A 14,850-nucleotide genomic window follows, 5' to 3' on the forward strand; every position below is an offset into this window, starting at 1 on the left:
TGATGCTGGCTGCTTGAGTTCTCCCACTCCCTTCCCCCCTCCCATCTTTACCAGAACCTGGGACCAGCATCTGCAGCCATTGAAGTCTCCGTGGCTGGGCAAGTGTTGAGACGCCACCCACCGAAGTCCCTGCTGTACCCACCAGAACCCAGGAGCTATGCTCACAGCCAGCTCTAGCTTCTGCCGCTGTACAAATGTAAGACATCAGTCTAGCTCCACGCCCCCCAGCTGACCCCACTGCTATACTTGCTCTGAAGGCTAGCCCCTTCAGCTGTGTACCTGCCCACCACTGGCCTGACACCAGTCATTGGCTCCCACTGCAGCCAGCAAGCACAGGGGAAGAGTAGACCGCCATGGGTGACTGCATCACCAACTAGGGCCCTTTCAGCTGCTTGTGGCCCCAGATCAAGCCCTGTCTTCCATCACTGGCTGACACCACCATGCCTACCTATAGCTAGCCCCTCTGGTTTTGTATGTGTACACTCCCAGCCTGAACTTGTCACCAGCCTCCACTGCAGTGTCCATTCCTGCAGGGAGAGTATGCAACCACAGGAGAGCATCCAACAGCCAGGTCCTCTGCAGCTGCTAGTGAGCCCATAGTGAGCCCCGGTCCTTGTTACCTACTCTGGTGCCCATCATCACGAGAGTGTCTGCAGCTGGCCCCAGCCACTACATAGGCACCTGCAGCTGGCCCCTGTAGTCAAGTGTGTGTATACCACCAGCTCCGGATGCCACCACTGCCTACCCTGATCTTTAACTACTGGAACTGGAGGTGATATGTAGAACCCCAACAGCCCTTGCAGACATTGAAGACTCCTCACGGTCCTAAACACCACACAGTTATTGCTGCTATGGATCACAGTGGCTTGAGCCAAAGAGACAGCACACTTCCCCAGACCTGGTGTTGCTACATACCCCCACACGTGGTGCCTTGTATCACTAGACCCAGTGGATTACAACATGATCCAATATATCCCCACCCACAGGTGAAAGGCGTCCCTTATTGAACTCAGTCCATAAAGTCTGGAGAGAGGTGACTGCTTCTTCAAAGGTGCAGACATCTATGCAAGGCTACAAGGATCATGAAAAACCAGGGAAACATGACACCACAAAGGAATACAGTAAAACCCCAGCAGCTGGGTCCAAAGGAATGGAGATCTGGGAATTGCTTGACAAACAATTCAAAATAATTATTCTACGGAAGCTCAGAGAGCTATGAGAAAACTCTGATAAACGAGTTAACAATATCAGGAAAACAATACAGGAACAAATTGAGGAGCACTACAAAGAGAGAGAAAAAAATAAAAAAGAACCAAATAGAAATTTCTGAGCTAAAGAATACAATGATTGAATTGAAGAATCCAGTTGAAAGCTTCAAAAGCAGACTTGAGTAAGCAGAAGAGAGAATCCGTGAGCTAGAAGACATATCAATTGAAATTATGTAGTCAAGGGGCAAAAAGAAAAAAAAAGAAAAATAATGAAGAAAGCCCAGGTAAATTATAAGACCTAAAAAAACATAAGACATAAAAAGAAATAATGTACATATCACTGGAGGCTCAGAGGAGGAAGAGACGGGGGAAGAGGGAGAAAGGTTAATGTCTGAGAACTTCTCAACTCTGGAAAGAGATTTAAATATCCAAGTTCATGAAGGCAATTGGTCACCTAAATACTTTAACCCAAAATAATTTTCTCCAAGATACATTATAACAAAACTGTCTACAACAAAAATGAAAAGAGGATTCTAAAAGCAGTAAGAGAGAAAAAATAACTCATACAAGGAAACCCCCATAAGACTATTAGCTGATTTCTCAGCAGAGACCATACAGGCCTGGAGAGAATGGGATGATATATTCAAAGTGCCGAAAGAAAGTGCCAACCAAAAATACTTTACCCAGAAGCACTGCTTTTCAGAATGGAAGGCAAAATACGGACTTTCCCTAATAAACAAAGCCATGGGAATTAATCACCAATACAAGAAATGTTAAAAAGAACCCTTCAAGCTTAAACAAAAGGGTGCTAATTAGCAACATGAATACATGAAAATATACAACACACTGGTAAAGGTAAGCATAGAGTCAGATGTAGAATCTTCTAATACTGTAGCATAGTGATATGTTAACTACTTAACTCTGGTATAATGGTTGAAGGAGAAAAGTATTAAAAATAGCTATAGCAGCAAAAATTTGTTAATGATTACATAATATAAAAAGATGTAAATTATGACATAAAACACAAAAAGGTGAGAAAAGGGATATAGCTTTTGTATATGATCAAAATTAAATTGTTATCAATGTAAAATATGATGTTTTATGTAAGCCTCATAAGTTCCATAAAGCAAAAATATACCATATGTACTCAAAAGATAAAGAGAAGGGAATCAAACCATAGCACTATGGAAAATCATTAATTTACAAAGGAAGGCAGTAATAAATGAAGAGAAGAAAAAATGGATATAGAAAATGGCCAGAAAACTATTTAAAAGATGGTATTACCCATCAACAATTATTCTAAATGTTCCTGGATTCTCCAATCAAAAGGCAGAGCGGCTGGATGGACAAAAAATAAGACTCAACTGTGTGCCTATAAAAGACTCTTCAGCTTTAAGAACACACATAGGCAAGGGGCGCCTAGGAGGCTCAGTCAGTTAGGCATCAGATTTCGGTTCAGGTCATGATCTCATGGTTCATGAGTTTGAGCCCTGCATTGGGCTCTATGCTGACAGCTTGGAACTTGGAGCCTGCTTCAGATTCTGTGTCTCCCTCTCTGTCCCTCCCCCACTTGTTCTCTCTCTCTTTCAAAAATAAACATTAAAAACATTTAAAAAAAAAACACAAAAGCAGCAGAATAAATATTCTTCTCAAATGCACACAGAAATTCTCCAGGATCAAATGATAGCGTCTTAGCAAATTTAAGAAGATTGAAATCCTAAGTGTCTTTTCTGACCACAATGGTAGGAAACTAGAAATCAACAGCAGGAGGAAACTGGAAATTTTACATATATGTGGAGATTAAACAACATGTTCCTGAATAACCAGTGGATCAAAGAAGAAACCAAAGGTAAATCAAGAAAAATCCTTAAACAGACAAAAATGGAAACCCAATATGTCAAAACCTATGGGATGCTGCAAGAGCAGTTCTACGAGGGAAGTTCATAGCAATACATGCCTACATTAAGAAACAACTCAAATAAGCTTGGAGTTAATCCTCAAGGAACTAGAAATAGAACAAACAAAGCCCAAAGTTAGCAGAAGGAAGGAAATAAAGATCAGAGCAAAAATAAACAAAACAAACACCAGAGAAATAACAGAAAAGATCAATGAAACTAAGAGCTGGTATTTTTGTAAAGATAAACAAAATTGACAAAAGTTTAGCTAGACTAACTCATAATAAAAGATAGGACTCAAATAAATAAAATCAGAAATGAAAGAGACATTATAACTGATACCACAGAAATGCAAAGGATCATGAGAGAATACAAACTGGATAACCCAGAAATGGATAAATCCCTAGAAACATATAATCTACTAAGGCTGAATCATGAATAAATACAAAATCTGAACAACCAAAAAACAAAAAAAAAAAAGAGTAAGGAGATTGAATCAATAATCAAAAACCTCCCAACACAGAAAACTCTAGGACTCGATGGTTTCAGTGGTGAATTCAACCAAACATTTAAAGAAGAATGAACCTCAATCTCTCCCAAACTTTTCCAAAGAATTGAGGAGGAGGGAAAATTCCCAAACTCATATTATGAAGCTAGTATTACCCTGACACCAGGGCCAGATAAGGACATCACAAGATAAAAAAAAAAAAAAAAAAAAAAAAAAAAATTATAGGTTAATGAACACAGATGCGAAGATTCTCAACAAAATACTAAAAAACCAAATTCAACAGCACATTAAAAGGCTTGCATGTCATGGCCAAGTGGGATTTGTCCCTGGGATTCAAAGATTATTCAATATACATAAATCAATAGATGTAATATACCATCTCCATAGATGTAGAAAAAGCATTTGACAAAATACTATATCCTTTCAGGATAAAAATTTTCATAAATTGGGTATGGAATGAAGATACCTCAACACAATAAAGGCCATACATTGACAAACCCACAGCTAACATCATACTCACTGGTGAAAGGTTGAAAGCTTTTTCTCTAACATCAGGAACAAGAAAAGGGTCCCCCTCTCATGGCTTCTATTCAACAGAGTACTGGAAGTCCTAGCCAGAGCAATCAGGCAAGAAAATGAAATACAAGACATCCAAACAGTAAAGGAAAATTAAAATTATCTTTGTTTGTAGATGATATGATCTTACATAGAAAGAATTGTCAAGACTCCACCCAAAAAAAGCTAGAACTAATTAATGAATTCAGTAAAGTTGCAGGATACAAAAATCAAAAACAGTTGTGTTTCTATACACTAACAACAAAACATCTAAAAAAGAAACAAAACACTCCCATTCACAATAGCATCAAAAATAATAAAATACTTAGGACTAAATTTAACCAAGTTGGTGAAATATCTGTATACTGACAACTACAAGAATTGAATGAAAGAAATTTAAAAGATAGAAACAAATGGAAAGATATCTTGTGTTATGTGTCTGGAGAATTAATAGTTAAAATGTCCATATTACCCGAAGCCATCTATAGATTCAATGCAATCCCTAACAAAATGCCAATGACATTTTTTCACAGAAATAGAATAAACAATTCTAAAATCTGTATGGAGCCACAAAAGATCCTGAATAGCCAAAGCAATCCTGAGAAAGAACAAAGTTAGAGGCAAACTATGCTACAAAGCTATAGTTATAAAAACAGTATGGTGCTGGCATAAAAACAGACACATGGACCAATGAAACAGAATCGAGAGCCCAGAGATAAACCTCCATATATATGGTCAACTAATATTTGACAAGGGAGCCAAGAATACTCAATGGAGGGAAAGGATAGTCTCTTCAGGAAGTGGTGCTTGGAAAACTGGATAACTACACGCAGAAGAATGAAATTCTTCTATCTTACACTACTTGCAAACATGAACTTGAAATGGATTAAAGACCTAACTGTAAGACCTGAAGCCATAAAACTCCTATAAGAAATCGTAAGGAAAAACTCCCTGACGTTAACAAACGTCTTGGCAGTGATTTCCTGGGTATGACACCAAAACCACAAACAATAAAAGCAAAAATGTTTAAGTGGGACTACATCAAACAAACAAAATCTTCTATACAATGAAGGAAATGACAAACAAAATGAGAAGGCAACCTATTGAATGGGGTGAAATGTTTCCAAATCATACATTGGATAAGGGGTTAATATCCAAAATATAAAGAACTCCTATAACTCAAAAGCGAAATCAAGCAATCCAATTAAAAATTGGGCAAAGGGGAGGCCTGGGTGGCTCAGTCAGTTGAGCATCTGACTTCGACTCAGGTCATGGTCTCACAATTCATCAGTTCAAGTCTCGCATGGGGCTTTCTGCTGTTAGTATGGAGCCTGTTTCAGATCATCTGTCCCCTTCTATCTCCACCCTACCTCCCCCTCCAAAGTAAACATTTTTTAAAAATTGGCAGAGGAATCCAATAGACAGTTTTCCAAAGATGACATACAAATGGCCAACAGGTACATGAAAAGGTGCTCAACATCACACATCATCAGAGAAATGCAAATCAAAACCACCATGAGATATCTCCTCACACCTGGTAGACTAGCTATCATCAAAAAGACAAGAGATGACGAGTGTTGGCAAGAGTGTGGAGAAAAGGGACCCCTGTGTACTGTTGGTGGGAATGTAAGTTGGTGCAGTCACTATGGAAAACAATATGCAAGTTCTTCAAAAAATTAAAAATAGAACTACCCTATGATCCGGCAATCCCACTTCTGGGCACATATCCAGAAGAATTGAAATTAGTATCTCATAGAGACACCTGCACTCCTATGTTTACTGCAGCACAATTTCACAACAGCCAAGGTGTGGATCAACCTAAGAGCCCATCAACAGATGAATGGATAAAGAAGACATTATATGTATATAACATACATATATAATTATATAACATATAACTATACAATATAACATATATAATATATAATTATATTTGTTATATACATATATTAATAATATTCCATTGTGTATGAATAATATTTTCTTTCTCAGCCATGAGAAAGAAGGAAATTCTACAATTTGCAACAACCTGGATGAACCTTGAGGGCATTATCCTAAGTGAAATAAGTCAGACAAAGAAAGACAAATGCTGTATGATCTCACATATATGTGGAATCTAAAGAAGCCGAACTCAGAGAAACACTGGTTACCAGGTGCTGGGGTGTGGGGAAAATGGAGAGATATTGGTTGAAGTGTACAAATTTACAGTTACAAGATGAAAAAGTTCTGGGGATCTAAGATACAGCATGATGATTATGGCTAATGATACTGTATTATATACTTGGATGTTGCTAAGAGACTAAATCTTAAATGTTTTCATCAAAAAAAAATCAGTGGTAAATATGTGACGAGATGGAGGTGTTAGGTTACATCACAGTAGTAATCATTCTGCAATATATAAATATATTGAATCAACTCTTTGTACATCTTAAACTTACACAATATTATATGTCAATTATATCCAAAAATCTGGGAAAAAAAGAAAAAAATTGGCAGATTACTGAGGTTTCAGAATCCAGATATTTTGTAAACATCATTATAAAAACTGATACAGTGAAATTTCATTAATGTATGCTAAAACGACTGAGTAAAAGGCTTTTGGAGAAAATGAGATTTGTAAGGTCTCAAAGTATTCCCCAGATGTGACTTACTAGTTACAGAAGTAAAACGAAAACTTTACATTTATAACAGAAAAACCTGGTGATCAAACTTAATACCATCAATAACAGGACAAACTGAAAATACCTACCCTCTAATGCAATGCACTGAGGATACAAAGTCACTTGTACATAGACTAGAGAGTAAATGTTAGTTCTGTATCAGTGCTAAATTTCTTGGATTTGTTCATTGCCTTGTGGTTATAGAGGTAAAAGTTGTTCTTTGGAAAAACATTATTTTTAGAAAAGTATGTTTGGAAAAACATGCCATCATCATGTGGTATGCTGTAAACATCTTATAATTTTATTGGTCAATTATGCCTCCATAAAGCTGAAGAAGCATTATAAATAAATATAAATAAATAAAAGTAAAATTTAACATGAATTGGGTTAACCAGCGTTTCATAAAATTTTTTTAATGTTTATTTATTTTTGAGAGGAGGGAGGGGCAGAGAGAGAGGGAGGCACAGAATCCCAAGCAGGCTCCAGGCTTCCAGGCTATGAGCTGTCAGCACAGAGCCCATTGTGGGGCTCAAACTCACAAACCAGGGTTGTTTTTTATTTTTTGAGATTCTTTCCACAAGACCGTGAGGTGACACGGTCTTGTCTCCTACCAGTGCTTGAGGGTCACTAGGACATGAGCAATAGAACTCAGTGCCCAGTTTTCCCTTCCCAACCCATGAATCAAAACATGTTTGGCATGTCACATGCAAAAAACACAGAATCTCCACCCCACTGGGGCAGAGCAAATCTTCACTGTCTGAATCCACCCTTTAATACGAAGAAGATCAATAACACAGACACCAAAAGAAGCTCATCAGTTTTAATAGTTGAGCAAGGTTTTAACAGTTCTTCCTAGGAAGTATCTCCCAGGGCCCCCCCAAAGTATTCAAATACAGCACCTACAAGTATTCAAATTTCATAAATGCAATATTGCAAAAGCAGGAGAACTCAGAGAAGCCTTCACAGCACTGAGGTTAAAAACAATGCTTAATCCTCCTCTCAGTACCTGTTGCTAAGTGCTAAATACTAAAAGCTGAAAAAGCTCTACTGGCAGCTAGCAGCTAGCGTCTTAGGAGAACACAGTAATGGCAAGCACTTTTACACTTCATTTTTCATCTCATAACCAGGATAACACAGGCAGGGCTCTCTGTTTTGGTAAGTATCCTGGTATCAAGGTCAAAAAAAACAAACACAAAACCCTGGAGAAATATTTTCAGAGCAACGGATGGAGTTGGTTTTACTCAGGCCACAGGGTTAGAAAGGGCCAGGATTCTCAGAGTCCTCAGAACTGTGGTTGCTTTCTCACACGTTGGTATAAATAATTGAGACCATGAGCACAGAGCCTGAGTCACAGTAATAGCACAATAAAAATTTGGTGAATGAATGAAGTGATACCTGGGGTGCAGTGTGAATGGGCTGGACCTACATTTCTCTGAGTAAAAACCCTCCCGGGACATTCTGGGGAGGCAACGTTCCCTCAGCAAGCGTGACTTGTCGGGATGGGCCCTCAGTGACCTGCGTGTCCTGGGAGCCCAAAGGAACAACGGAGTTCTCACTGCTTCATCCCAGCCCGATGAATATGCCCTTCCAGCATCAAAATGTGCAGCCAGAATCTCAGATTCAATACCAGATGTAATCAAAATAAAATGAATTCTGTGTAAGCCTCCTTCAATTGAGTACATAACATTCAATACCTAACAAGACTAAGAAATCTAGGGTGGAAAGTGACGTGTGAGACCCTTTGTGCTTTCTCTCACTCTCCTGTTCTCTTCCCCCTTCCCTCCCCCTTTCCTCCTTAACCCCGTCTTGTGCCCCCCCCCAGCTCTCTTTTCTTTCTTCCTCATTACCAAAGTAGTTCTAAATATCTGTGGCTCTAGAGGGTGGGGCAAATAAAGCTGTTTTCGTTTCCAGAAATAGATGCGGTTCTAAGAAAAAAAACAACTGCTTCTGGCCACACTAACAGTGATTTAAATGGCTCTCTCTTGAACTCACAGATATCTAGAAAATTCTATGGGGTGTGAATGCAATACCTACACAGGAAAGCTGGGGGTTTTCGTTTCTAGGTCATAAATTTGATGATGATGATGATGATGATACAATAAAACATTAGCCACACAAACAAGAGCCACTTTGTGTGTGTATTTAAGTAAAACAAGGGGTAGATGCTTTTTTAAGGCAGATGGGCATAGTACATACCTATTTGTCACCGTTCTTAGTTTAAGGCTTTAAATTAATTCTACCGGGGGTCTTGTATGGTTCTAAAGGTCTTTTCCTTCCTTCATTCATTCAACAAACTTTCATCGAGTGTCCACTCTGCCAAGCATTACTGTAAATGCTGAGTGATACGTTAATTCCAGTTAGTCCAATGTTCGAAGAATCACTGACCCAGTTAGTGTGCTGCTTTGCGAAACTGGGGTATGCTCAGATGTCCATCCTGTCACTCTGAAGTGGGCAATCATTCTAGGCACGTATTTCCTCCGAAATATTTGGAAAATTCTGTTCAATGTGACAATAATGATAACAAGGAGAACACACAATGGAGAATGAATGGCTCCTCCCTGGTTTGGTGCTTCCTTTGGGGAGTAGACGAGCCCATTTCCAGGCTATCAGGGAAAGACCACAAAACCCGGAGCCACGTGCATGAAGTCCAAGCTTCAGAATATTTAAGGAAGTTACTTCACCGTTTCGAGCCCTTATTTTTTTTCCCTAAATATTGAGTCCAGAAATCCTTGTCCTACCTTTCTCTGGCATTATTGTGAGTGAAAAATGAAATACAGTTTGTAAAAGTGCTCTGAAAAACCATAAAGCCCCATACAAATGCAAATTATCACTATCAAACAATCTTTGACATACCTTTCAGGGAAAACCTGCACATTATAGCTTCATTTTCTCTCTCTTTTTAAGCGGGGGGAGGGGGGGGGCTTACATTATCAACTAGCATTATTGGGTTGGGTACTTGGCAGCATAACCCTCATTGCTTTTCTCTTGGAAGAGACCAGTTAGAAGTTTTCCTTGTTGAAAATGAAATGCACTCCCCGAGGGCCAGACTCAGAGTTGGAGATGCACTGTTTATTGAGGGTTTCCGCCAAGGCTTCAGGTCCACAGAGGAAAACTCCTATTCTGGTACTTTGGGGAAAGAAAGGAAAAATAAAACCGTTTTAGGCTTTTGGATGAGATAGGCTACAAAGCACGTGGGGAAATGTTCTATCTCCCTCTGCTCCTCTGGCTTTTCCACTAATGGCAGAGTTCAGATTACCCTGCAGGAGAATGGTCCAGCCCTGTTTGTGGCGACAGCCCTGGGAAACGACTTTCAGGTAGAGTTTATGGAAACCTCTACCACAGAGAAAATGGTGGTGAATTCGTGAGTTTGTGGACAACTTACCTTCAGGGCTCTATGTCCCTAAACCCTCTCCAGCATCTTGAAATCAGGAACAAACCTGCTTTAGGTTCACCAACTCGGCCAACGGCTTGGTGGGGATTCATCCCTCTGTGTTTTAGATTCTAAAGCCTAGTTCCTCAAGGTGTGGTTCCAGACCAGTGGCCTCCTAGTCAGCTTTTTAAGAAGGTAAGTTCTCAGCTCCCACCCCAGACTTACTAAATCAGCATCTGCATTGTGACAAGATCCCCAAGTGATTTATATGCTCATTAAAGTGTACAAAGCAATGGCCTCAAGGGTGTGTTCATGGTGATTCTTGAGTTTATTGTGAGTTCTAGTAAGATAGAGGATCCCCTCAAAGTTTCAGAATGGCTAAGGCAGAAAGGACCTTAGGATGTCTGGCAACTTGTGAGTTTAGACCCCAAAACTAAAACTGAAAGTGGGGATGGTGTCTCCTTAATAATGAAAGTATAAATTGTATTGAATTAGAAGAAGTAGATACACCAGTGAAATGTAGGAGCTGAAAGAAAAGAACCAAGTTACGGCCCTTCTTTGGAGGAGCAGGGTTCAGAAAGTCGCAGGTGGGGGGCCCGAAAATCTTTGTTTATAATAATTCTCCAGGTAATTTTGGTGTGATTTAAAGACGATCTTTTTGCAAAGTCGTACATATCTAGAAACTCGTACTGGGTGTGAAGAAAGTAACCTAGGTGTTTTAGTTTTCAGAGCACACGAATTTAGCCATGTTTGGGAGCTGCTGCTTGAGGCAGACCATGGGCCTCAAGAACACCGTGCTAGGGGACTCCTTACTTTGGGTGTTGACTTGCAATTGTCTTGAATTCATTATCCCAGTTGGGCCGTCCATACAGGGTCTTTTGTTTTAGGCCTGTGATCACGTCTTTCTCCTCATCATGGTGCACAGCAAAGTGATCGGCCTGCAGGAAAGGACATGAATTCACAAAGAGACCTGCTATAAAAAACCACAGATACCTTTTCATATCTCACAAACGAAGCTCTTACTATCCATTCTAACCATATCTATATCTATATCTTTTATCTCTCTCTCTCTCTATCTAGTTGAAGGCTAGAAGGTAAACAAAGATGAAAAAACTGGGTCTCCTCAGGTAATTTACAATCTAGAAGGGCAGACCTTTATGAGAATTGCTAAGAACTGAAACGACGACGGATTGAAATGCACTGATATTTTGGTAACACAATGAGACAACAAACCAAGTCTAAAGCTAGTCTGTGTGTATGTGTGTGTGTGTGTGTGTGTATACACATAGTCACATGTTGTTTTATGCTACCCTTCTAGGGGGCCTCAGTTTCAGCAACAAATATTTTTCATAAAAGTGGTTAATTAAATGTATCTAAAACGTAAATCAGATTTTGAATTCACTGGACAGGGGATGGATGATGGGGATGCATGATGGCCAGGCTGGTTTCATAACCCTGTAGGGACCAGTTTTGTAAAGCAAACTAATTGTTTTTCACTGCAAATACATTTCCCATTTTAAAAATGGTGCCTGGCTTTTTAAATAATACAACTGCAAAGTGATTTCTATATTATATATTTTCCGCCAGGTCTCATTTTGATCAAATATTTGTTGCTGTTTTGCTTTTAAAATTGCAGAAGTGGCATTGTGAAATCCCTTTTTCTAGGGCAGCAATTTTCATGGTCACGTGTCCCTGGATCTACATTTGCAACAAGGCTCGTCTAAGACCGGGAGAGTCTATGATAAACAATACACCAAAACCCAAATGGAAAGCCAGTTTTCACAAATACCAGGTGCATGTGAAAGGTGCCCAGGACTGAGGAGCCAATGTGTGGCAATGGCCAGTAGAGACACTGGCCAGTGATAGGCAGAGGCCCTGGCCTTAGCTCCTCACACAGGGGGATAGCTTCTGTTGCTTCCAGGCCAGGTAATTAATGTCTGCTTATTTAGACTCCCTAGGAATCATTAACTTGTTTCAGAATTTCTCAGTGTTAGCACTTTAGACATTTGAGGCCAGATAATTCTTTGTTGTGGGGGCTGTCTTATAAATTGTAGAATGTTTTCATTGCTAAATGTGCCTGGAGGGAGGTGTGTGTGTGTGTGTGTGTGTGTGTGTGTGTGTGTGTGTAATGTGTTATGTATCATGCATTACATATTATATTATACACACATATACATATATACACACACATACATATATGCTATATACATACATATACACATATATACGCAAATATATATCACCCTCATTAAATATGTTTCGATTGACTTATATATGATAATCATGAAGTACTGGGAGTTGTTAAGAGTGCAGGCTCTGGAACATTCTGCCTCTGCCTCTTACTAGTTGGGTACCTTTGGACAATGACCTCACCTGTTCTGGGCTTTGGTTTTCTCACCTGTAAAGTGTAGACAGTAACAGTAGCTGCTTCATAGGGCTGTTGTTAGGATTGAATTAGAAAATCTATGTAAACACTAATAAAAGTACCTGGCACATAGTATATAGGCTTAATAACTATGAGCAGTTATTATTACTACTTATTAAATGTATTGTGTATATTAAAAACACACATAAATGTAAAATTAAAGGAATATGTGTGTATGTAAACTGATAAAAAGATGAAGATATACATAGAGAGAGGTATAAAGGGAGGTGGATCATCTTGTCCATCTGGTTTGACACCCCTGGTAGGAGCATGGCTTTAATAAGGTCAAAGTCATGGCTCTTATTCCCTTGTAGGTTCCTCAGCTTTGATCTGTTCCTCAGATACCAGCGTAGAATCTAGTCTCGTGAGTCTGCACACGTGGGGATACTGAGTGAGGGTGGACGGGCTGGATCACCGAAATCCATCAATTGTTCTTGGTAAAAATGGTACACAAAGCACTCCCTTAAACAAAGGGCAGTCAGTCAGCCCTGGGCTCTGCGGAAAGGACCTGAGATCTGGGACGCCGCCCTCACCTGAGACTCATCCCAGCCGGTGAGGTAGATGTTGTAGCTGAGGAAGCCGGCATTATTCCTCTCCTGCATCTGGGTCTCCAGCAGCTGCAGCAAGTCGGCAAACCACTCAAAGGCGTGTGTGTCCCGGCACAGCCAGTAGAAGTATATCTGCAAGAGCAACAGATTGTGAAGCAGATGAGACTTACATGGGCCTTATCACAACTGATATATGGATTTCTACTCCCCCCCCCCCACCCTTGACTTTTTCCGGCTGCTCAGAATGCCTAGAAACAGGTTTTCAGAAAGCGCTGGTCTCAGAAATACACGACTTAGGAAAACACATTAGCTTACCACTTTCCCTCTGGGTTTGCCTTTACCCACCCAAATCCCCAGCTTTCTTTGTACCTCCTCCCAGAAAGCACAATAGGATCAGGCATTCCTGAATTCCTAGGGGAAAAAGCAATTCTCCCCATACCTCCTGCATACAGTGAAGAGAGAAAGGGGAGAATGAAAAGTCAAGGGGCGCTACATATCCCTATTAGAGGTTACCTCTAATGACTCACGTTTCATTCAAGATGTCCTTCCTTTACCAGGCAAGGAAACCAAATTTACATGTGACCCCCCAAAAATGCCCTGGGCATTTATTCTGAGGAGCTGCCCAGAAGAAGGTAAAAGTTTCATGAAATGACATGTCTCCTGCCCTCCCCTGGCAAAATCAAAAGTGGTAGGGGACTGGAAATGGAGTCAACCTCAATGTCTAATACAGGGTGTTAGAACAGTTATTCTAGATCCTCTCAGTGGACCATGAAGGAATCATTAAAAAGGATCCTTGTAAAACCTGTGACGACACTGAAAATCACCATAATATGTTTTTGCTAAAGCGGGACATGACACCGTGTTTACAACTTTGCAAGAGTAGGTAAACTTGTAGGGAAATACTGGGAGAGAACACACAAAAATGATAGCTAGTGGACTGGGGTCGTGAATACTTTCTGCCCCAACTTTCTTTCCTGTGAACCTCTACTCATGCTGTGCAAGCACAGGATATTGCTTTCTATAATAGACCTGTTTCTATGCAAGCACATTGAACTTCTCAAAAAGCCCTTACATGAGAAGCCTGCCTCGCTGCAACCACGCGGAACCTGTGTTTGCTTCCTGTGGTCTCTGCCGGGCCCTGTGAAAAAGGAAAGAGCTTACCTTTTTGAGCCTCAGGTTGGTGGCATTATTGCAATATTTGTACCAGACGGACTTGAGAATGGATGCGAAGGGCGTGACCCCGATCCCTGCCCCCACTAACATCACCACCTCATAACTGAAGACATCTTCACTGGCGGTGCCAAAGGGCCCATCAACAGCTATCCTAGAGGGAAGCGTGTGAGGAGACGGTTACGGAGCTATCTTGTACTTCAGAGTGCGATGGGGCACAGGTTCTTACTGGGGGTGTGAAGTATGTCACATCGAAGTGGGATGATGTATCTGTGATCACTTTCTTTTCTGAAATAGCTTTCAAGTAACTGACTTAGTGTCAACATTGTGGTTGGAAGTAAGAAAAGGAAGTTTTAGCTAACTGAAAACATTTGATAACTCTCAAGGTTGTTCTTTTCATCTGCTCACCCCCTCCACCTACCCCCCCCCCCACATACACACAGACACACACACACACCTGTACCTCTTACCAGGGCATCCCACACTTGAGATTCCCATTTACATCGTACCC

The 14,850-nt window shown here is 40.3% G+C and overlaps 1 protein-coding gene across 1 annotated transcript in view; it reads right to left on the reverse strand.

Moving 5' to 3' along the window:
- Positions 1–8,634: 8,634 nt before the first annotated feature.
- LOC120247804 (cytochrome b-245 heavy chain) overlaps positions 8,635–14,850 on the reverse strand; it is a 33,882-nt gene continuing 27,666 nt past the window's right edge. The window contains exons 10-13 of the mRNA XM_039255842.1: positions 14,331–14,493; positions 13,155–13,301; positions 11,010–11,134; positions 8,635–9,952 (exon numbers count right to left, since the gene is read on the reverse strand). Of these exons, the coding sequence (XP_039111773.1) occupies positions 9,826–9,952; positions 11,010–11,134; positions 13,155–13,301; positions 14,331–14,493 (562 nt within the window). The 3' untranslated portion in view covers positions 8,635–9,825. The remainder of the gene's footprint in view (positions 9,953–11,009; positions 11,135–13,154; positions 13,302–14,330; positions 14,494–14,850) is intronic.

The sequence above is a fragment of the Hyaena hyaena genome, unplaced genomic scaffold, assembly GCF_003009895.1.
Source record: "Hyaena hyaena isolate Hyena2069 unplaced genomic scaffold, ASM300989v1 scaffold_12, whole genome shotgun sequence".
Classification (NCBI taxonomy): Eukaryota; Metazoa; Chordata; class Mammalia; order Carnivora; family Hyaenidae; genus Hyaena; species Hyaena hyaena.